This window comes from Oncorhynchus kisutch, linkage group LG29, assembly GCF_002021735.2.
Source record: "Oncorhynchus kisutch isolate 150728-3 linkage group LG29, Okis_V2, whole genome shotgun sequence".
Classification (NCBI taxonomy): Eukaryota; Metazoa; Chordata; class Actinopteri; order Salmoniformes; family Salmonidae; genus Oncorhynchus; species Oncorhynchus kisutch.
The window spans coordinates 26,936,105-26,961,256 of NC_034202.2; the positions used below are offsets into that span (position 1 = coordinate 26,936,105).

The 25,152-nt window shown below is 43.4% G+C and overlaps 1 protein-coding gene across 1 annotated transcript; it reads right to left on the minus strand.

Annotated features, from left to right (window-relative positions):
• Positions 1 to 4,378: 4,378 nt before the first annotated feature.
• LOC109873854 (vascular endothelial growth factor C-like) lies at positions 4,379 to 18,454 on the minus strand. Its single transcript, XM_020465575.2, has 7 exons — positions 18,326 to 18,454; positions 12,695 to 12,911; positions 11,553 to 11,743; positions 11,190 to 11,320; positions 8,654 to 8,757; positions 8,124 to 8,460; positions 4,379 to 5,724 (listed from the first exon to the last, which is right to left on the minus strand). The coding sequence occupies exons 1-7, from the start codon at positions 18,422 to 18,424 to the stop codon at positions 5,610 to 5,612; spliced, it is 1,194 nt and encodes a 397-aa protein (XP_020321164.2). The 5' UTR covers positions 18,425 to 18,454; the 3' UTR covers positions 4,379 to 5,609.
• Between the last annotated feature and the right edge of the window lie 6,698 nt (positions 18,455 to 25,152).

Here is a 25,152-nt window from a genome sequence, read left to right on the forward strand (position 1 = left end):
TGTAGAGCGCCAAGACAAGATTGTGATCTGGGGAAGGGTACCAAAACATTTGAAGGTCTTCAAGAACACAGTCATTCTTAAATGGAAGAAGTTTGGAGCCACCAAAATTCTTCCTAGAGCTGGCTGCCCTGCCAAACTGAGAAATCGGGAGAAGGGTCTTGGTCAGGGAGGTGACCAAGAACCCAATGGTCACACTGACAGAGCTCCTGAGTTCCTCTGTGAAGAAACTTCCAGATGGACAACCATCTCTGCAGCATTCCACCAATCAGGCCTTAATGGTAGAGTGGCCAGACGGAGGCTACTCCTCAGTAAAAGGCACATGACAGCCTGCTTGGAGTTTGCCAAAAGGCACCGAAAGACTCTCAGACCATGAGAAGCAAGATTCTCTGGTCTGAAGAAACCAAGACTGAACTCTTTCGCCTGAATGCCAAGCGTCACGTCTGGAGGAAACCTGGCACCATCCCTATGGTGAAGTATGGTGTTGGCAGCATCATGCTGTGGGGATGTTTTTTAGCGGCAGAGACTGGGAGACTAGTCAGGATCGAGGGAAAGATGAACGGAGCAAAGTACAGAAGTCCTTAATGAAAACCTGCTCAGGACCTCAGACTAGGGCAAAGGTTCACCTTCCAACAGGACAATGACCCTAAGCACGCAGCCAAGCCAATTTTAATTTGACCTTTATTTTACTAGGCAAGTCAGTTAAGAACAAATTCTTATTTTCAATGACGGCCTAGGAACAACCTTTCGGCAACCTTTCGGTTTCTAGTCCAACGCTCTAACCACTAGGCTACCCTGGAGTGGCTTCGGGACAAGTCTCTGAATGTCCTTGAGTGGCACAGCCAGAGCCTGGACTTGAACCTGATCAAACATCTCTGGAGAGACCTGAAAATACCTGTGCTGCAACGCTCCCCATCCAACCTGACAGAACTAGAGAGGATCTGCAGAGAGGAATGGGAGAAACTCCCCAAATACAGATGTGCCAAGTTTGTATCGTCATACCCAAGAAGACTCAAGGCTGTAATCGCTGCCAAAGGTGCTTCAACAAAGTACTGAGTAAAGGGTCTGAATACTTACACTACCGTTCAAACGTTTGGGGTCACTTAGAAATGTCCTTGTTTTTGACAGAAAGGCATTAATGTCCATTAAAATAACATCAAATTGATCAGAAATACAGTCAACGTCAACAGTGAAGAGGCGACTGGGATGTGGGATTCTAGGCAGAGTTCCTCTGTCCGCTGTCTGTGTTCTTTTGCCCATCTTAATCTTTTCTTTTTATTGGCCAGTCTAAATATGGCTTTTTCTTTGCAACTCTTTTTCTTTGCAACTCTGCCTAGAAGGCCAACATCCCGGAGTCACCTCTTTACTGTTGATGTTGAGACTGGTGTTTTGTGGGTAATATTTAAGGAAGCTGCCAGTTAAGGACTTGTGAGGCCTCTGTTTCTCAAACTAGACACTCTAATGTACTTGTCCTCTTACTTTTCACCGGGGCCTCCCACTCCTTTCTATTCTGGTTAGCGCCAGTTTGGTCTGTTCTGTGAAGGGAGTAGTACACAGCAGTGTACGAGATCTTCAGTTTCTTGGCAATTTCTTGCATGGAATAGCCTTCATTTCTCAGAACAAGAATAGACTGATGCGTTTCAGAAGAAAGTACTTTGTTTCTGGACATTTTGAGCCTGTAATCAAACCCACAAATGCTGATGCTCCAGATACTCAACTAGTCTAAAGAAGGCCAGTTTTATTGCTTCTTTAATCAGACAACAGTTTTCAGCTGTGCTAACATAATTGCAAAATGGTTTTCTAATGATCAATTAGACTTTTTAAAATGATCAAGTTGAACTAGCTAACACAACATGCCATTGGAACACAGGAGTCATGGTTGCTGATAATGGGCCTTTGTACGCCTATGTAGATATTCCATTAAAAATCTGCCGTTTCCAGCTACAATAGTCATTTACAACATTAACAATGTCTACACTGTAATTCTGATCAATTTGATGTTATTTTAATGGACAAAAAATGTGCTTTTCTTTGAAAAAGAAGGACATTTCTAAGTGACCCCAAACTTTTGAACGACAGTGTATGTAAATGTGATATTTCAGTTAAAATGTTTTGTCATTATGGGGTATTGTGTGTAGGTTGATGAGGGGAAAAACTATTTTATCAAGTTTAGAATAAGTCTATAACCTAACAAAATGTAGAAAAAGTCAAAGGGTCTGAATACTTTCCAAAGGCACGTCATTCATAACACAGCTAAATCAGCCTCACAGTCGCAGCCAGTATATGGTCTTCTTCTCTGACAAATAGCTTTAAGCAGAAGGGGTGGGAACTAAACATTTCCTTTAGACCAGGCCTGGGCAGTTCCAGCCCTTGGGGGGGCTGATTGGTGTCACTCTTTTCCCCCATCCCTAAACACCACCTTTAGATAGAGCTCCAGAGGCTAGTTTGACAGAAATCAGTTACTTCTTAAAATGTAGCCCACTGGGCAAAAACTAGTTAAATCAACATTGTTTCTACATCATTTCAACAAAATAATTTAATGTGATGACTTTAAATCAACGTGGAAAACTGATTGGATTTGCAAAAAGTAATCAACTTAAGGGAATTTCATATTTTTTTCCACACAACTTTTAACCTAAATCAAATGACATGGTGCCATTTAAAAAAATAAGATTTCACATTGAATTCATGTTAGTTGACAACTCAACCAAACGTAAATCAAAACTAGATGTTGATGTCTGTGGGGAGTGTCTGTCTCAGGAGACCTCTATGTTTGAACAGGTGATGCAGGAAAGCAAATTGACAGGATATCCATACTTATATTTGGTTGTATATGTGAAGATACTGTGAGACTGAGTTGTCCATGCTGTTGCTGCTGTAAAGAACTAACACCCAATTACAGTATTCCTGCTGGGTTGTTAACCTCCCTCTCTCCAGATGAGGGGCAAAGCAAGTCAATCATTTTCTCCTGCTGTGGTGGTGATTGCTGAGACCATAGGCACTCATACACCCCTAGCAGCAGGCACTCATATACCCCTAGCAATAGGCACTCATACACCCCTAGCAGCATTCATACACCCCTAGCAATAGGCACTCATACACCCCTAGCAGCACTCATACACCCCTAGCAGCATTCATACACCCCTAGCAGCACTCATACACCCCTAGCAATAGGCACTCATACGCCCCTAGCAGCACTCATACACTCCAAGCAGCACTCATACACCCCTAGCAATAGGCACTCATACGCCCCTAGCGATAGGCACTCATACACCCCTAGAAATAGGCACTCATACGCCCCTAGCAGCACTCATACACCCCTAGCAGCGATAGGCACTCATACGCCCCTAGCAGCACTCATACACCCCTAGCAGCGATAGGCACTCATACGCCCCTAGCGATAGGCACTCATACGCCCCTAGCAGCACTCATACACCCCTAGCAGCGATAGGCACTCATACGCCCCTAGCGATAGGCACTCACACGCCCCTAGCAATAGGCACTCATACGCCCCTAGCAGCAGGCACTCATACGCCCCAAGCAACAGGCACTCATACGCCCCAAGCAACAGGCACTCATAATACACCCCTAGCAATAGGCACTCATACATCCCTAGCAGCACGCATACACCCCTAGCAATAGGCACTCATACACCCCTAGCAGCACTCATACACCCCTAGCAGCACTAATACACTTACAACAGTTTTATTGCTACCTCTCCATTTGAATGTAGACAGCTGGTTTCAATCTTATACTGCCACTCTGTACTTCTCTCTGTCAGTAATTTTTTTACAGAGGTGAGAACTAGTAAATTAACTTGTCCAGCGTCTCATAATGTGTGCCAAATCTACAGGTTGCTGCAATGAGTTGTTTATTCAGAATCATTCATGATGGTTATTAAGACTTCACAGGGCAGATTCAGACTTGACTGTCCTGGCCACAGGCATAACATAGTATGTTTTCCATAATTTATACCAGGAAGATTTAGGAAGAGCATCAATGAGAACTGTGTGTCTTCCCATTCCTTCCTCTCAATCATAGTAACTGTTGATTGAAAGTAAGAGTTGTTGCTCCAGGTTTAGGAACAGCACAAAGCTGGAAGAGACTCTTCACAGGGCAGATTCAGACTTGACTATTCTGGCCATAGGCATTACATAGTATCTTTTCCACAATTTATACTAACAGGATTTAGGAAGAGCATCAAAGAGAACTGTGTGTCTTCCCATTCCTCCCCTTCAATCATAGTAACTGAGAAAAAGACATTTCATGAGATGAATTGACACTTTAATTGACACTTTGAGACGGTGGTGTAGCCTTGAAATTGAGATTCACAATATTGAACTTTGTAAAAACAAAAAAAGTGACCTTTCCACAAACAAAACATATATCACCCTTGACAAAGAGTCAACCGTCTAAAGTACTGTCTCTACTCTGTAGGCCTACTTATAAACCAAACTATTTGGATTATCACAAACAAAAGCTACTATCACTGAGTTTAGCTATGCAGTCCTGTTTCTGTACAGAGGGCTGCGCTGGTTTAGAGTACCAACTCTGGATGGCAGTTTCTAAAGACACAAGCCAGATGGGAATTAGATCTCTCTGCAATTGACCTCGAGATAGTGTTTATTGTTCCAAACACATACGGCTGGTATGAGGAATTTGAGACAAAGGTCTTGGATCCATTTTCACTGCAGGAGTGTGTGTTTTTCAATGCCTTTGTTTTGTGATTGGAGACATCACATCACACTCTCCATGGTGCCAGTCTGTGGTTCCCATAGTCTGTTGCCAAACTTCTTGTCACAAAACTCTTATCAAACACACACCGTACACATTTACCAAAGCCAATCAAGTTTGTATTTTATTTTATCAATAGCGTGTATTTTAAATACAATACAAATAGGATATGACATTAAAAACACACTTTTCATTCACAGCCACCACTGACTACAGTCACACGTTTTGTACAATACAGTATATGCATGGGCTTTACATTTCAGTCTTTTGTCTTCCTTCTCATGTCAGGGCGTTTCTTCCCAGTTATGTCATCGTCATCTCGAAGAGCTGCAGGGTCACTTGCAATAAATATCCATGTCAGATAATCTAAAAATTATTTCATTTTATGGAATGAATATTTTTTTTCATTTTAACAGCCACACATAATGAATCTGAGGCAATGTCAATAATGTCCATGATTCAGACCATGACCTGCAGTATCTAGACGACTGCATCGTTGTGTGCTTCATTGTATGTTCCCTGGTCTGACGATGGAGAGCCTCGCGGCCTATCAGGAGAATTCATAAAAAAACATTCCCCTATTCTAGCCTCCATCTACCGGCTCTACATTGCAAACACACCGCCTCGTTTCCACCATACAGTTACAGTACATTGACCCTAGAGTTTGTCACCAGTGCTGGTAACACCAGTGCTGGTAACACCAGTGCTGGTAACACCACAGTGCTGGTAACACCAGTGCTGGTAACACCAGTGCTGGTAACACCAGTGCTGGTAACACCAGTGCTGGTAACACCAGTGCTGGTAACACCACAGTGCTGGTAACACCAGTGCTGGTAACACCAGTGCTGGTAACACCAGTGCTGGTAACCCCAGCTTTGTCAGTTCCACTCCCCTGACCTCATGTGGTTGGGTATGCACTGGCAGACGTAGTGGCTGTAGTAGAAGCCTGTTGGACAGCTGTTGTGTGGCTTTCTGCAGGGCAGCCGGTAACAGCTTGGTGTAGGGGAAGAGAAACATACAGAACTGTTGGTTTTACGCAATGTAATGTAGATTCAATATAACTGTGGGCTGCGTGCATGACCCTGCGTGTGTAGGCTACTTATGCGCGTCCGTGTAATCTGGGACCAATCCCCATAGTCTTAATGATTCTTTCCAGTGTTCAAAAAAAATCTCTTGCTGGAGAGGGGAATTCTGTGCTTACTGGAAAATCTTGTTTCTCCATTCCAAAGAAATGTGTCAGGTGCCTTGCCTCAGCTTCATGTTAAGGGAAGTAAGCAGGATATGAATTCTCACGCTAGAGTTGTACTTCTTATGTAAGTCTTGTTACTATTGGGAAGTGTTTTGTAATATTTCTGTAGTTATCGTTACGTTTAACAGATGTGTAGAACTGTGAACTATGTGGATTTGACATTCCACTGAAATGTGTATTGCTCATTATACCCATTCAGTATTTAACATTATACCATACAGTATTTAACATTATAGCATACAGTATTTAACATTATAGCATACAGTATTTAACATGATAACATTCAGTATTTAAGATTATAACGGGGATGGTTCGAGCCCTCAATGCTGATTGGCTGAAAGACGTGGTATATCAGACCATGTGGGTATGACAAAAAAATACTTTTTACTGTTCTAATTACATTGGTAACCAGTTTATAATAGTGTTGCGTCGTGCCTAAGAACAGCCCTTAGCCGTGGTATATTGGCGATATACCACACCACCTCAGGTCTTATTGCTTAACTTTCTGGGCAACCTGACCAAATTTACATAGAAATGTGAGTTATAGATCTGTAATTCTTATTGAAAGCAAGTCTAAGAAGCAGTAGATCTGTTCTATGTGCTCTATTTCTATGCATCCCATTATTAAGTTGAGTTTTGTGTCTTACTTTCGGTTTTGTACACCAGCTTCAAATAGCTGAAAATACAATATTTTTGGTTATTCAAAATACACTGTCCTCGGTTGCAACACTCACTATGAGTTCCCAACTGCCTCTGGAAACAACGTCAGCACAAGAACTGTCCATCGGGAGCTTCATGAAATGGGTTTCCATGGCCGAGCAGCTGCAGACAAGCCTAAGATCACCATGTGCAATGCTAAGTGTTGGCTGGAATGGTGTAAAGCTCGCCGCCATTGGACTCTGGAGCAGTGGAAGCGCGTTCTCTGGAGTGATGAATCACGCTGCACCATCTGGCAGATGCCAGGAGAACGCTCTCTGCCCGAATGCATAGTGTTAACTGTAAAGTTTGGTGGAAGAGGAATAATGGTCTGTGGCTGTTTTTCATGGTTCGGGCTAGGCCCCTTAATTCCAGTGAAGGGATATCTTAACGCTACAGCATAAAAGGACATTCTTGACGATTTTGTGCTTCCAACTTTGTGACAACAGTTTGGGGAAGACCCTTTCCTGTTTCAGCATTACAATGCAATGTGAACGAGGTGAGGTCCATACAGAAATTATTTGTTTAGATCGGTGTGGAAGAACTTGACTGGCCTGCACAGAGCCCTGACCTCAACACCATCGAACACCTTTGGAATGAATTAGAATGCCAACCTCGAGCCAGGCCTAATCACTCAACATCAGAGCCCTGACCTCACCACCATTAAATACCTTTGGAATTCATTAGAATGCCAACCTTGAGCCAGGCCTAATCACTCAACATCAGAGCCCTGACCTCACTAATTCTCCTGTGGCTGAATGGAAGTCCCCGCAGCAATGTTCCAACATCCAGTGGAAAGCCTTCAAAGAAGAGTGGAGGATGTTATAGCAGCAATGTTCCAACATCTAGTGGAAAGCCTTTCCAGAAGAGTGGAGGCTGTTATAGCAGCAATGTTCCAACATCTAGTGGAAAGCCTTCTCAGAGGAGTGGAGGCTGTTATGGCAGCAATGTTCCAACATCTAGTGGAAAGTCTTCTCAGAAGAGTGGAGGCTGTTATGGCAGCAATGTTCCAACATCTAGTGGAAAGTCTTCCCAGAAAAGTGGAGGCTGTAATAGCAGCAAACTAACCCCATATTAATGCCCATGATTTTGGAATGAGATATTAGACGAGCAGGTGTCCATATACTATTAGTCCAGGTCGCAATTGTAAATGAGAACTTGTTCTCAACTGGCCTACCTGGTGAAAAAAAAAATGTGGTGTATATTTCACAGCGGTTTAGATGTTGTGTTTTGCTCTTTTCAAATAAAAATAACTGTACCTATAACAGTAATAGCTTTTTGTTCCCACGCTGTCCGATCCAACTTAGGTCAAACAACACGTATTATTACCTTGGCCACCGTGACAGCATCATAGTTCTGGGAATAGTACTCGGGGAGGTTCTATAAAGGTCTATGGGGACATCCAGCATCATATGAAATGCCTTCTGTGTTAGATTCTATTTCTTACCTGCAGTTGTGTGCGTTGAACCTCTTGCCCTCTAGCAGGCAGGTCTGAGGGCTATCCCTGCACTGGCACAGGCACGTCTCTGGGTTGAGAGGCTGGCTACGGGGGCACTCTGACTGGCACACACAGCCACACAGCTCTGGGTCCCAGCGTTGGTTGGGAGGGCAGGTCCCCGGGGCGGGCTGGTCCTCACAGAGACACTCACAGGACGCCTGGTCTAGACGCCAGCCCGGCCCACAGCTGGCCTCTGTCAGACCGTTCTCACACACACACTCACAGCTGTCCTCGTCTAGGACTTTGTTGGGGCCACACAGCGCCAGCAAGGCCGACTCCAGGGGTTCTGAACCAGATGGTGGAGAGGAGAGATGCTATTGGGTGCCCCTTATTGACAGACGGCATGTGGTTTAGTACATGTCACTTCAATGTATATCGTCCTAATTTGCCAACTCTCTGACCTATGAGGTATCTCTGGGTGTTGGCGAACAGAAACGACTGTACTGGGGTTGTATGGGTATGGAGTTAGTTTAACTTACCCAGCTCTCTCTCGGAGAAGAAGCTTGTGTCCATGGGAACACACAGGCAGCTGGTGGGGTCCCAGACCAGTCCTGTACTGCAGGGAACATCTGGCGGAGAACACCTGCAGAGGGAAGCAGGGACACACAGGCCAGGATCAGATCGGAGGTCTTTTCTTGGCTTAGGGGGACTGCTTGGCTACTCTCACAAAGCATTCCTGTGAAGGGGCTGGACACCATGGGCGGCATGTGGCTCCTCCCTGTGAGAGGGAACTGAATCTGGCTCTCCTCCCTGCTGGCCTTGGCCTGGCAGATAGCCTACACACAGCAGTCAAGAGCAGTTAGGCTGGACACAGGGAGAGGAGAGCAGGGGGAAACATGGCCTCTTCCACATGGCTTCAGTTCAAAGGCAAATGCACACTCAAAGCACTTTTGACCAAATATCTGATGATCTAGCTCATTCCCTTGCATCGTCACACCCTTGTTGTTGTCCACATCAGATAGGATCAGATGGAATGTTTCAGTATCCTTGTCTAAAGTCAGACAGCTACAGTGCCTTGCGAAAGTATTCGGCCCCCTTGAACTTTGCGACCTTTTGCCACATTTCAGGCTTCAAACATAAAGATATAAAACTGTATTTTTTTGTGAAGAATCAACAACAAGTGGGACACAATCATGAAGTGGAACGACATTTATTGGATATTTCAAACTTTTTTAACAAATCAAAAACTGAAAAATTGGGCGTGCAAAATTATTCAGCCCCTTTACTTTCAGTGCAGCAAACTCTCTCCAGAAGTTCAGTGAGGATCTCTGAATGATCCAATGTTGACCTAAATGACTAATGATGATAAATACAATCCACCTGTGTGTAATCAAGTCTCCGTATAAATGCACCTGCACTGTGATAGTCTCAGAGGTCCGTTAAAAGCGCAGAGAGCATCATGAAGAACAAGGAACACACCAGGCAGGTCCGAGATACTGTTGTGAAGAAGTTTAAAGCCGGATTTGGATACAAAAATATTTCCCAAGCTTTAAACATCCCAAGGAGCACTGTGCAAGCGATAATATTGAAATGGAAGGAGTATCAGACCACTGCAAATCTACCAAGACCTGGCCGTCCCTCTAAACTTTCAGCTCATACAAGGAGAAGACTGATCAGAGATGCAGCCAAGAGGCCCATGATCACTCTGGATGAACTGCAGAGATCTACAGCTGAGGTGGGAGACTCTGTCCATAGGACAACAATCAGTCGTATATTGCACAAATCTGGCCTTTATGGAAGAGTGGCAAGAAGAAAGCCATTTCTTAAAGATATCCATAAAAAGTGTCATTTAAAGTTTGCCACAAGCCACCTGGGAGACACACCAAACATGTGGAAGAAGGTGCTCTGGTCAGATGAAACCAAAATTGAACTTTTTGGCAACAATGCAAAACGTTATGTTTGGCGTAAAAGCAACACAGCTCATCACCCTGAACACACCATCCCCACTGTCAAACATGGTGGTGGCAGCATCATGGTTTGGGCCTGCTTTTCTTCAGCAGGGACAGGGAAGATGGTTGTAATTGATGGGAAGATGGATGGAGCCAAATACAGGACCATTCTGGAAGAAAACCTGATGGAGTCTGCAAAAGACCTGAGACTGGGACGGAGATTTGTCTTCCAACAAGACAATGATCCAAAACATAAAGCAAAATCTACAATGGAATGGTTCAAAAATAAACATATCCAGGTGTTAGAATGGCCAAGTCAAAGTCCAGACCTGAATCCAATCGAGAATCTGTGGAAAGAACTGAAAACTGCTGTTCACAAATGCTCTCCATCCAACCTCACTGAGCTCGAGCTGTTTTGCAAGGAGGAATGGGAAAAAATGTCAGTCTCTCGATGTGCAAAACTGATAGAGACATACCCCAAGCGACATACAGCTGTAATCGCAGCAAAAGGTGGCGCTACAAACTATTAACTTAAGGGGGCTGAATAATTTTGCACGCCCAATTTTTCAGTTTTTGATTTGTTAAAAAAGTTTGAAATATCCAATAAATGTCGTTCCACTTCATGATTGTGTCCCACTTGTTGTTGATTCTTCACAAAAAAATACAGTTTTATATCTTTATGTTTGAAGCCTGAAATGTGGCAAAAGCTCGCAAAGTTCAAGGGGGCCGAATACTTTCGCAAGGCACTGTATATTGTTACATTGTACCTTCTCACATTTTTTTATATATATTTTTGTAATTTAGCGGACGCTCTTATCCAGAGCGACTTACAGGAGCATAGAGAGTTAAGTGCCTTGCTCAAGGGCATATGGACAGAATTTTCACCTAGATTGCTTGGGGATTCGAACCAGCGACCTTTTGGTTACTGGCCCAAAGCACTTAGCCGCTAGGCTACCTACCTAAAAGATGTTGTTCAACATGAACCAAACGGTATTGCTATTGAAAACGGTATTGCTATTGAAAATGGTATTGCTTAATAATAATTGTGTGTGTGTCCACATTGTATCTCGATCTGCAGGGGCAGATGTTGCGTCTCGAAGGTGACTACTCCTCACTACTCACTCACACGGTGAGGTGGGCTGCAGCAGCCCTCCTGATGACGGAGTGCTGGGGCCTCTTGGACAGACACTCACAGGATGTGTGGTTGACGAACGCCACCATCACCACAGAGTGTTCACGGTGAGTCATCTCCAGCAGCTGAGTCCACAGGAGAAACAACACCGTGTCAATGACTGGCGTTCAGATTTGGGCTCTACCTTATATCCTTTCTTACTGTATACTATGAAACGACAACTCACTTAAATAGATATGTTGAAACATGTTAATAGACTGTCCTTACTAATGTTATTACAGTTTAAGAGCAACTTTACTTGAGTGTCAGCATTGTTGAACATTTTGAATGATATCTAGTTTGTCCTCTGTTGCTCACCGTCTTGTTGCTGTAAGTATGGCTGGTGTTGGTGCAGTACAGACCCTCGTGGGTACAGCAGCCCCCACAGCGGTGCACAGACACACAGCGAGGCATGTAGAAGTGACGGGTGCTCTCTGGGTACTCTTTAGACACCTCCAGACACACCTCCCGAGGACTGCACATGGTACGCTGGATCTCCTCCAGAATAACTGGGGATGAATGGAGGAACAGCAACAGACAGGTTATCAGGGACGAATGGAGGAACAGCAACAGACAGGTTATCAGGGGCGAATTGAGGAACAGCAACAGACAGGTTATCAGGGATGAATGGAGGAACAGCAACAGACAGGTTATCAGGGACGAATGGAGGAACAGCAACAGACTGGTAATCAGGGATGAATGGAGGAACAGCAACAGACAGGTTATCAGGGATATAAAGAATATCCTGACTGATATGGAATACAATAGAACATCCGGAACATTCTGTTCTTGACCATCTTAAGTCACCCTGCTAATAATGCTGCTACATTAGGATTAGGCTATGTTGCAACATCCAACGACATGTTGTACCCACACCTACAGTTAGAGTTTTGTAATGGTTCATTTCCTTTTGGAAAGCCCATTCCGATAATCACAGAGCCACATTGCCACAAACTAAGCCACATTATGAGAGATGTCATTTGATGGATTGAATTCAACAAATCATTTACTTTTTAGTGCAATCTCTGTTGTCAGATGACCACCATAATTATGTGCAATTTGTCTCGGTAACTAATTCAATATGGCCTCCTTCTGACTGGCACTGGTCGTGGTCAATTTTCCAGCATGAGTGGTTTCTTTCGAAGCGCTTTAGTCACTAGGTCTGATTGGTTTCTTTAGAAGTGTTCTAGTCACTGGATCTGATTTCCTTTCTTTGAATTGTTTCTGGGATCATTTCATAGAGGTTGGGGATGATCAATGAAAGGGAGGGGCCTCTTTAACTGTTAGGAAAATGAACAAAGTCCTTTCTTTCTCCTTTTAACAAAGACACCCATTTGTGGGTTTGGGGAAAGAGAAATGGGGTTATCACACAAAATTCTGCACCCTGTGGGATGGGAAGACAACATCCTTTCTCTATCGGTGTAGACTGTTATTAGGGCCAATTAACTGAAGAGCCTTACCGTCAAAGGTGCCGTCGTCAGACTTGTACAGTGCCCCCTCCCTGGGCTTGCCCCAGGCCCAGACGTCGTCTTCAGGATGGAGAGGAGTGGAGGTGCGCTGGGTTTTCCTACGTAGGCAATGCTGCACCAGACTGTACTCTGGGTACAACAGCTCCACCAGCTCGTCCACATTGGACACTGTGTCTAAATCACGGAGTCCCTCCCCAACCAGCGGGGCCTATCGAGGAACAAAATGAATAGATTTATATATTTGATCTAACAAAATTCAATCAAAATCAATTCAGTTGATTATGCACTGCAATATACTATGTACACATTTATTGAGTGTCTCAAGAGAGTTTATTGAGTGTCTCAAGAGAGTTTATTTAGTGTCTCAACTGAGTTTATTGAGTGTTTCGAGAGTTTATTTAGTGTCTCAACAGAGTTTATTGAGTGTCTCAAGAGAGTTTATTGAGTGTCTCAAGAGAGTTTATTGAGTGTCTCAAGAGAGTTTATTGAGTGTCTCAAGAGAGTTTATTGAGTGTCTCAACAGAGTTCATTGAGTGTCTCAACAGAGTTCATTGAGTGTCTCAACAGAGTTCATTGAGTGTCTCAACAGAGTTTATTGAGTATCTCAACAGAGTGTATTGAGTATCTCAACAGAGTTCATTGAGTGTCTCAACAGAGTTCATTGAGTGTCTCAACAGAGTTTATTGAGTGTCTCAAGAGAGTTTATTGAGTGTCTCAACAGAGTTCATTGAGTATCTCAACAGAATTCATTGAGTGTCTCAACAGAGTTCATTGAGTGTCTCAACAGAGTTTATTGAGTATCTGAACAGAGTGTATTGAGTATCTCAACAGAGTTTATCAGGGCAGCAGGTAGCCTAGTGGTCAGAGCGTTGGGCCAGCAACTGAAAAGATGCTGGATTGAATCCCCAAGCTGACAAGGTAAAAATCTGTCGTTCTGCCAAGGTAGTTAACCCACTGTTCCCTGGTAGGCCATCATTGTAAATAAGAATTTGTGGCTTGCCTAGTTAAATAAAGGTTACATATATATGTATGTATAATCAATAAATATACACTCCTCAAAAAAATAAAGGGAACACTAAAATAACACATCCTAGATCTGAATGAATTAAATATTCTTATTAAATACTTTTTTCTTTACATAGTTGAATGTGCTGACAACAAAATCACACAAAAATGATCAATGGAAATCAAATTTATCAACCCACGGAGGTCTGGATTTGGAGTCACACTCAAAATTAAAGTGGAAAACCACACTACAGGCTGATCCAACTTTGATGTAATGTCCTTAAAACAAGTCAAAATGAGGCTCAGTAGTGTGTGTGGCCTCCACGTGCCTGTAGACCTCCCTACAACGCCTGGGTATGCTCCTGATGAGGTGGCGGATGGTCTCCTGAGGGATCTCCTCCCAGATCTGGACTAAAGCATCTGCCAACTCCTGGACAGTCTGTGGTGCAACGTGGCGTTGGTGGATGGAGCGAGACATGATGTCCCAGATGTGCTCAATTGGATTCAGGTCTGGGGAACGGGCGGGCCAGTCCATAGCATCAATGCCTTCCTCTTGCAGGAACTGCTGACACACTCCAGCCACATGAGGTCTAGCATTGTCTTACATTAGGAGGAACCCAGGGCCAACCGCACCAGCATATGGTCTCACAAGGGGTCTGAGGATCTCATCTCGGTACCTAATGGCAGTCAGGCTACCTCTGGCGAGCACATGGAGGGTTGTGCGGCCCCCCAAAGAAATGCCACCCCACACCATGACTGACCCACCGCCATACCGGTCATGCTGGAGGATGTTGCAGGCAGCAGAACGTTCTCCATGGCATCTCCAAACTCTGTCACATCTGTCACGTGCTCAGTGTGAACCTGCTTTCATCTGTGAAGGGCACAGGGCGCCAGTGGCGAATTTGCCAATCTTGGTGTTCTCTGGCAAATGCCAAATGTCCTGCACGGTGTTGGGCTGTAAGCACAACCCCCACCTGTGGACGTCGGGCCCTCATACCACCCTCATGGAGTCTGTTTCTGACCGTTTGAGCAGACACATGCACATTTGTGGCCTGCTGGAGGTCATTTTGCAGGGCTCTGGCAGTGCTCCTCCTTCCACAAAGGCGGAGGTAGTGGTCCTGCTGCTGGGTTGTTGCCCTCCTACGGCCTCCTCCATGTCTCCTGATGTACTGGCCTGTCTCCTGATAGCGCCTCCATGCTCTGGACACTACGCTGACAGACACAGCAAACCTTCCTGCCACAGCTCGCATTGATGTGCCATCCTGGATGAGCTGCACTACCTGAGCCACTTGTGTGGGTTGTAGACTCCGTCTCATGCTACCACTAGAGTGAAAGCACCGCCAGCATTCAAAAGTGACCAAAACATCAGCCAGGAAGCATAGGAACTGAGAGGTGGTCTGTGGTTGCCACCTGCAGAACCACTCCTTTATTGGGGGTGTCTTGCTAATTGCCTATCATTTCCACCTGTTGTCTATTCCATTTGCACAACAGCATGTGAAATTTATTGCATTAGGAGAAACTACCGTTCAAAAATTTGGGGTCACTTAGAAATATCCTTCGTTTTGAATGAAAAGCTATTTTTTTTGTCTATTATAATATCATCAACTTGATAAGAAATACAGTGTAGTCATTGTTAATGTTGTAAATGACTATTGTAGCTGCAAACGGCAGATTTTTATTGAATATCTACATAGGCGTACAGAGGCCCATTATCAGCAACCATCACTCCTGTGTTCCAATGACATGTTGTGTTAGCTAATCCAAGTTTATCATTTTAACAGGCTAATTGATCATTAGACCACACTTTTGTAATTATGTTAGCACAGCTGAAAACTGTTGTTCTGATTAAAGAAGAAATCAAACTGGCAGCTTCATTTAGTAGTACCCGCAAAACACCAGTCTCAACGTCAACAGTGATGCTAGCTTTCTAGGCAGAGTTGCAAAGAAAAAGCCATATCTCAAACTGGCCAATAAAAAGAAAAGATTAAGATGGGCAAAACAACACAGACACTGGACAGAGGAACTCTTCCTAGAAGGCCAGCATCCCGGAGTCGTCTCTTCACTGTTGACGTTGAGACTGGTGTTTTGCGTGTACTATTTAATGAAGCTGCCAGTTGAGGACTTGTGAGGCATCGGTTTCTCAAACTAGACACTCTAATGCACTTGTCCTCTTTCTCAGTTGTGCCCCGGGGCCTCCCACTCCTCTTTCTATTCTGGTTAGAGCCAGTTTGCTCTGTTCTGTGAAGGGAGTAGTACACAGCGTTGTATGAGATCTTCAGTTTCTTGGCAACTTGGCTTCAGATACTCACCTAGTCTAAAGAAGGCCAGTTTTATTGCTTCTTTAAATCAGCACAACAGTTTTCAGCTGTGTTAACATAATTGCAAAAGGGTTTTCTAATGATCAATTAGCCTTTTAAAATTATTAACTTGGATTAGCTAACACAACGTGCCATTGGAACACAGGAGTGATGGTGGCTGATAATGGGCCTCCAGCTACAATAGTCATTTACAACATTAACAATGTCTAGACTGCGGATCAATTTGATGTTATTTTAATGGACAAAAAAAAAGGCATTTCTTTCAAACACAAGGACATTTCTAAGTGACCCCAAACTTTTGAACGGTAGTGTACACATGAGTTTGTAATGGGTGCTACCTTGTCATTCTGGAAACAAATGCTGTTGTTGTATCTATCCGAGTTGGTAAAGCTAGACTGGCACTTTGGCAGCGACACCATGGAAACTGAGCCAGCAATGCAAGATCATATTTTTTCCAATGAGATTAGCCAAGTTCTTTCTTAGAGATAAGGAACAAGGTTATTATGTCTGTTATAATCAAAGTTCTGCGTATTCCGATGGATTCCTTGAGTTCACTATTGGTAAATATATGTATGTAAGTATTTATACAGTACCAGTCAAAAGTTTGGACACACCTACTGATTCCAGGGGTTTTCTTTATTGTTACTATTTTCTACATTGTAGAATAATAGTGAAGACATCAAAACTATAAAATAACACATATGGAATCATGTAGTAACCAAAAAAGTGTTAAACAAATATAAATATATTTTATATTTGAGATTCTTCAAACAGCCACCATTTGCCTTGATGACAGCTTTACACACTCTTGGCATTCTCTCAACCAACTTCATAAGGAATGCTTTTCCAACAGTCTTGAAGGAGTTCCCACATATGATGAGCACTTGTTGGCTGCTTTTCCTTTACTCTGCGGTCTAACTCATCTTAAACCATCTCAGTTGGATTGAGGTCGGGTGGTTGTGGAGGCCAGGTCATCTGATGCAGCACTCCATCACTCTTATTTTTGGTCAAACAGCCCCTTACACAGCCTGGAGGTGTGTTTTGGGTCAATGTCTTGTTGGAAAATAAATGATAGTACCACTAAGCACAAACCAGATGGGATGGCGTATCGCTGCAGAATGCTGTGGTAGCCATGCTGGTTAAGTGTGCCTTGAATTCTAAATAAATCACAGACATTGTCATCAGCAAGCACCATCACACCTCCTCCTCCATGCTTTACGATGGGAAATACACATGCGGAGATCATCCGTTCACCCATACCCCGTCTCACAAAGACACACAAGGCACTGCAACCTACATGATCTGACATAGTCTTCAGAGTGAATGTTTATCATCACACCCAACCTATTGTCAGTTTACCTCACTATTGTTATAACGTAGCCACAGCTCTGAATGGCTCGAGTGGAATGTAACCATCAAAAGTCACTTTGCTTGTGTTTCAAACAAATCCTCACTGGACTCTATTATCCAAATTGACAATCCCTCAATCCCTCTCTCCATTCAACCTTTTCAAAGGTAGACATGGCTGTCTAAAGGTGTGGCCTACCACCCTCAACAGGGGAAATAGACATGCACATTAAGATGTATTCATTCATTCACCTTCAATGACACACAATGTAGCCACAGAGGAGGGGATTGTATTGCCAAATAAAGACACACCCACTGTAGTGAAACCAACAACTACGCCCTGAGTAACGAGTGTGGGAAACTGCCTGTCTTGTCTGTTTATTGAACGATTGAGATTGCTTTAGTCAACAAACTGATTGTTAACAAACAGATTTAGTCTACAAACAGATTTAGTCAACAAACGGATTTAGTCAACAAACTGATGTAGTCAACAAACTGAATTAGTCAACAAACTGATGTGGTCATCAAACTGATGTGGTCATCAAACTGATGTGGTCATCAAACTGATGTGGTCATCAAACTGATGTGGTCATCAAACTGATGTGGTCAACAAACTGATGTGGTCATCAAACTGATGTGGTCATCAAACTGATGTAGTCAACAAACTGAATTAGTCAACAAACTGAATTAGTCAACAAACTGAATTAGTCAACAAACTGATGTAGTCAACAAACTGAATTAGTCAACAAACTGATGTAGTCAACAAACTGATGTAGTCAACAACACTAGTCTAATACTTTCACAGGCCTATTTCTGAACTGAAATCAGAGTTCTGTGCATAATAAACGTTCACCATGCAGAAAAAGCATTAACCTGGGGAATTGTTATCTGTCCCGTTAACGTACAATATGACACATAATGCAAGAGCAGAAACCTGTTGTTAGTTACTCACCTTGGTTTCCTCCTCGCCTGGGTAATACTCATCATAGTCATATCCATGAGTGAGATTTGTGACATTGAGAATCCATACGGCTAAAGATAACATCCACATAGTGTGTCGATGATGAAAGGGGGAGCAGGTGGAGGGGGAGATGATGAAGGATCAGCTAATGCACCACAGTTGAACTCTCATCCCACAGAGCACAAGGATTTCCTCTTTCCTTAGCCAGGAACGGACCTTGAGTGTGGATACGATGAGCCCCGTAGAGTGTGGATACGATGAGCCCCGTAGAGTGTGGATACGATGAGCCCCGTAGAGTGTGGATACGATGAGCCCCGTAGAGTGTGGATACGATGAGCCCCGTAGAGTGTGGATACGATGAGCCCCGTAGAGTGTGGATACGATGAGCCCCGTAGAGTGTGGATACGATGAGCCCCGTAGAGTGTGGATACGATGAGCCCCGTAGAGTGTGGATACGATGAGCCCCGTAGAGTGTGGATACGATGAGCCCCGTAGAGTGTGGAAACGATGAGCCCCGTAGAGTGTGGATACGATGAGCCCCGTAGAGTGTGGATACGATGAGCCCCGTAGAGTGTGGATACGATGAGCCCCGTAGAGTGTGGATACGATGAGCCCTGTAGAGTGTGGATACGATGAGCCCCGTAGAGTGTGGATACGATGAGCCCCGTAGAGTGTGGATACGATGAGCCCCGTAGAGTGTGGATACGATGAGCCCCGTAGAGTGTGGATACGATGAGCCCCGTAGAGTGTGGATACGATGAGCCCCGTAGAGTGTGGATACGATAAGCCCCGTAGAGTGTGGATACGATGAGCCCCGTAGAGTGCCTTTCAAACACACCATTCCCCCCCCAGGAAGGATTTTCTTTCACTTCATACAGCATGTATCATTGTGTTCTTTCCAAGTGTTTCCACAACCTCTGCCATCGAGTTTCCCTCGGAAGGCTTTGTATTTGGATCAGATTCTTTGTAGATTAGGTTAATCAGAAAAGAGGTGTAGAGATTGAGAGGCCAGATCTCATAGATGTCCTGTAGGTCCAGATGTGGTGAGTGCAGTATGTCTCCTGTGAAGCTAGAGTACAGAGGAGGTGAGGGCAGACACGTGTGACAGCAGACAGGCTCCCTCAGCAGTGTACTCCTCTCTCTCTCTCTCTCTCTCTCTCTCTCTATTTTGGGAGGAGCTGCCACCGCCTCTCCAGACTGGGAGTTAGCGTTTGTGTGGGTGTGTGCCTTGAGTACGCTTTTTAAGGTGCTATATTTTCCATATCTGTAATCTCAATATGTTTGAACACTCACTCTGTATATTTCCCTATAACATGCTGAGGCAATGTCGTCCTCTCTTATCACCTGGCCTCCTGCCTCTCAGGCGGGTCTACTGTACTGCTCTGTATAGATCACCTAGCCTCCTGCCTCTCAGGCTGGTCTACTGTATAGAGCACCTGGCCTCATGCCTCTCAGGCTGGTCTACTGTACTGCTCTGTATAGAGGGGAGAAGCGGAAGCATTCATTCTATGATTCAATGCTATCAAAAACAGCACATACTTAACTGCATGATGTCCCTATGGCTATAAGCTGTATGATCGTTTACTATCCTCCTCGACGCTCCCATCGCCAACAGGCCACAGTAAACTTCAGATATGTCTTGCCTGTCTTCGTAAATCACTGATGTTTCGAAATCACCCTATTAGGTTTTACCCTTGATCTGTACCTTTCACTCTATTTCAGCATTTCCTTGGGTGTCAGTGTTGTCATGGTGATCTGTGGTGTGAATATTCCTACAACAACGTCTCTTTTGGATTATTGAGCTACAGAAATAGTTGAACAGTAATAGGGCTGTTTATGAGTTAGTATGCTGTATGAAACGATTTTCAACATTTTTGGTCCTCTGGTATTAACGCAATGCTCTTTAATCAATTTCTCAATGCAATGTAAGAGTTGATGCAATCCCACATCCTACTTGTTGAACGCTTGAGTCCCCCTAGTGTACAACTGCTGTACATCCGTCATCATGCGTCATGCTGCTGGCGCAGGGACAGCCAGTCAGGCTGCCAGCCACCAAGGCAGCCAGGCAGCGAGCACAGCTCAGCTCTGACCAGCCAGTTAAATAAAGGTAAAAAATCAAATAAAGTCAGCAGCTGGTCATTGTATACTGTAAGCTCAGCAGCTCTATTGGGACAATAAAGATTTGTCCAGTTTGTAGAATTGACAATATGGCAAATAGTGATGATGTGCTCTTCCCTCAGCCACCTACCTCTCTTTTCTCCACATGTTGAACACCACATGGTATGGTGAATGTAAAATTAGATGAATACAAATCCTGTTTTTAATGTGGCGCAGAGTGCTGTAGGTGGATTTTCCAGTGCACAGTAGCAGGTCTTGTCAGTGCATATCTTAGATATCTGTGTGCAGTAAATCTCTTACAATCGGGGACGTGTTGGAGCTTGCACCTAACGCAACTCAGAAATGTGAACTCTCCTATGAGACAAAGACTAAGGTGTGAAGGAAGGGGAATTCCAATATGGCTGAAATGGTAACCATAAAATAGGTAATAAAATCTACACTGCTAACATTAGAGTCTGAGAACGAACAAGAGTTTTCAAATGGAGAGATGGATGAATCCATTTTTAAGGATGTGCCAAAGCATAATGTTGATGTACCTGTTTTATAAACTACACATTGATAGATGCAACAGATCTTTGTAGATTCTCTTAACAGATGTGATCTGATGACAACAAAGTGTTGACAGTCAACAGATGGAGAAGCACCAGTTTTATTCTGCCAAATAGAAGACAAAGATAACTAAGTGTCATCTCAGTTCGTTCAGACCAACTTGGACTCAGAGGTAGATGTAACATTGTAAATGTAAATACAGTTCACTCCGATTAGTATGATATGTTACATTTCGTATAGTATGTATTAATTTGTGGATGTCCATCATCTATTTCGTATGATATGTTACAAATTACAATCTGTTAAGAATTTGCTAAATGTATGATATGTTACAAATCCCAATTTGTTGTGGCTAACGTCAGCTAGGTCGCTATACATTTACTATGTCATGTCTAGTTTATGAGGCCAGGCTGTGTAGACAGACGAAAGCTGCAGGTGAGACATGAGAATAAAGCGGAAGGAAGCTATTCAGATCTATGCTAAGATCCAGTAAATCTCTGTGATGAGACAGGCAGACAGCTCCCAGGAACCTCCTCCGGCTCTGGATTTACTGGCAGGAAACTCAGTGGAATGTTGTGTTTCTTCCACATACACTTTAGACCATGGCCTGGGGCCCTCAATGTGTTCATAGAAAAACATTAACGTAAACCCACACACCACCAACGCAATAGGACCGAGAGTAGTTACGGATCCATGTTCCCGTATGTACTCATTAGAGATGGATGATTCAGATTTCAGATGGAAATTCTGAAAGGGAAGCCATTATTTGGCTTTATTTTTAAATCCGACCCGTCACAGGAAGCTAGGCCGCACTTCACTTCTTCACGGAAGAGGTATTTTAATATATATATTTTTTATTATATTGTTATTATTATTATTTAATTCTTTTGGCAGAAATGCCTTCTGGAACATGTGAACTTTCATGTGCCTTAAAAATAAAGTTGTATTCCATCTGTAAATATGAAATAAAAATAGTTCAATTATGAGCCTAGTTGGTTTAGCCATGGAAAAATACAGGAACCTTCCAGGTAGCCATGAGTTAATGGATGGGCTGGACATGCTGCGAGATGAGTTTGTATTGGTCTGCCATATAGCATGCCTCTGTCTATAACGTGAGCTGTTCAGTACTGTATGTGTTGATATTCCTTTCTGACACAGCGTTTATGAAAGATATAACGTTAGCCATCAATAACTACAAAAGTGTTTCTACTTTGGTCAACAACATTTTGATGCCCTGAATTTAGCAGGCGCTATCGACAGATCAGTTGGAAAAAGGTTGTTGGGTTACTTTCTGCACAAGCCACGGTCAGTGTTAACCGGAGTGACTTGACACAACGCTGGCCAAACAAGACGTAGCTACAAACAAAACGGAGTTAAATGGTTCCAGTCTGCTGTGAAGCGTTCATCCATGTAGAGTGCATTCGGAAAGTATTCAGACCACTTGACTTTTTCCACATTTTGTTAAGTTACAGCCTTACAAGTGGGGCAAAAAAAGTATTTAGTCAGCCACCAATTGTGCAAGTTCTCCCACTTAAAAAGATGAGAGAGGCCTGTAATTTTCATCATAGGTACACTTCAACTATGACAGACAAAAAAATACAGAAAATCACATTGTAGGATTTTTAATGAATTCATTTAAAAATGATGGTGGAAAATAAGTATTTGATCAATAACAAAAGTTTATCTCAATACTTTGTTATATACCCTTTGTTGGCAATGACAGAGGTCAAACATTTTCTGTAAGTCTTCACAAGGTTTTCACACACTGTTGCTGGTATTTTGGCCCATTCCTCCATGCAGATATCCTCTAGAGCAGTGATGTTTTGGGGCTGTTGCTGGGCAACACAGACTTTCAACTCCCTCCAAAGATTTTCTATGGGGTTGAGATCTGGAGACGGGCTAGGCCACTCCAGGACCTTGAAATGCTTCTTACGAAGCCACTCCTTCGTTGCCCGAGCGGTGTGTTTGGGATCATTGTCATGCTGAAAGACCCAGCCACGTTTCATCCTCAATGCCCTTGCTGATGGTAGGCTTTGCTACTTTGGTCCCAGCTCTCTGCAGGTCATTCACTAGGTCCCCCCGTGTGGTTCTGGGATTTTTGCTCATTTTTGCTTGTGATCATTTTGACCCCACAGGGTGAGATCTTGCGTGGAGCCCCAGATCGAGGAAGATTATCAGTGGTCTTGTATGTCTTCCATTTCCTAATAATTGCTCCCACAGTTGATTTCTTCAAACCAAGCTGCTTACCTATTGCAGAATCAGTCTTCCCAGCCTGGTGCAGGTCTACAATTTTGTTTCTGGTGTTCTTTGACAGCTCTTTTGTCTTGGCCCTAGTGGAGTTTGGAGTGTGACTGTTTGAGGTTGTGGACAGGTGTCTTTTATACTGATTGTTACGTTCCCCAGATTATGTGTTGTAGTTTGTGTATTTGCATGTGTTTATTTCAGGAAATGGCTTCCTGAAATCCCTCAAGCAGCTGATTGGTCGACTCCAGGGCTAATTGGAGAGCTGACCCCGCCCCCTCGTCAAGACGCAGCTGTCTCCAATTACACATTCATTCTGAAGCTATATAAAAGCCAGTGTTCTGTTCAGGAGAGAGATTTTTGGAGGTAGAGATTTTGCTGGGAGGTAATTGCAGAGAGATTTTGCTGGGAGGTCATTGCTGGGAGGTCATTGCAGAGAGATTTTGCTGGGAGGTCATTGCAGAGAGATTTTGCTGGGAAGTGGTATGTTCTGGGAGTTTGTCCTTTTGTTTCTTAGTTTGTTTGAAAATGGTTTAATATTCTGTTTCATTTGTTCCCAGGGGGAAGGGGAAGGCACCTAGGGAGTGCTTAGGCAAGAGGCCCGCGGACATACATATACCCGTAGTATATTCATTGTCTATGCACAATAGGTAAGACCTGGGCGGACCACCCCCTGTATTTTGGTTAGGGCACCAGGTGGTGCTAAATTAGGTAAGTGGGTAGGCAGGTAAGATAGGAGAGGGGGGGCTTTGAGATTTACTTTCTTTGCTTTGGTTCCGTCCAGCCCCTTTTCCCCATATTACCGTGTAAAGGAATAAAGAAGCCTCTTAAAGAAGTTACAGGTCTGTGAGAGCCAGAAATCTTGCTTGTTTGTAGGTGACCAAATACTTATTTTCCACCATAATTTGCAAATAAATTCATAAATGATTTTCTGGATTTTTTTTCTCATTTTGTCTGTCATAGTTGAAGTGTACCTATGAAAATGACAGGCCTCATCTTTTTAAGTGGGAGAACTTGCACAATTGGTGGCTGACTAAACTTTTTTGCCCCGCTGTATCTGGTATTGTCCGAAATATTAAATTCTTGTTAATCTAACTGCACTTTCCAATTTACAGTAGCTATTACAGTGAAAGAATACCATGCTATTTGAGGAGAGTGCACAGTTTTGAACATGAAAAGTTATTAATAAAAAAAGTAAGCACTTTTGGGTAGTCTTGGTACAAAATTCTGAACAGAATGCAATGTTTCATAGGATCAGTCTCAAACTTTGCACATTGCTGCCATCTAGTGTCTAAAATCTAAATTGCACATGGGCTGGAATGATACATTATGTGTTATATTCTCCTACATTCCTTTCACATTTCCACAAACTTCGAAGTGTTTCAAATGGTACCAAGAATATGAATATCCTTGCTTCAGGGCCTGGGCTACAGACAGTTAGATTTGGGTATGACATTTTAGGCAAAAATTGGAAAAAGGGGCCAATCATAAAGAAATTATTTTTAAAGTCTGGATTTCCGCAGGTAGTGTAATCGGACCAAATTTTGAATTTAATGTAAAAGGTTATTCCAGCAAGTGCTACAACAGTTGGGTGTAACCCATTGCCCCTATTGTACCTACCACCCAGTCTCAAGGTGCTCTTGAGAGATTTCATCAGACTTTGAAGTCCATGTTAAGAGCTTACTGCTTTGAGTTGGAGAAGTACTGGGATGAAGGGGTCCCTCTTGTGCTGTTTGCATCAGAAGGCTGATCAGGAATCTCTCGGTTTTCTTTCAAATTATTTCGTGTTTGGACCTCATTCCAGAGGTCCTTTGAGCTTTCTGAGATAAAGGTTGTTGCAGGGCGACACAAACACAAAAACAAGCGGAGGAAGAAACAAATAGCTGTGTTATGTCAACATGTTGCAACTG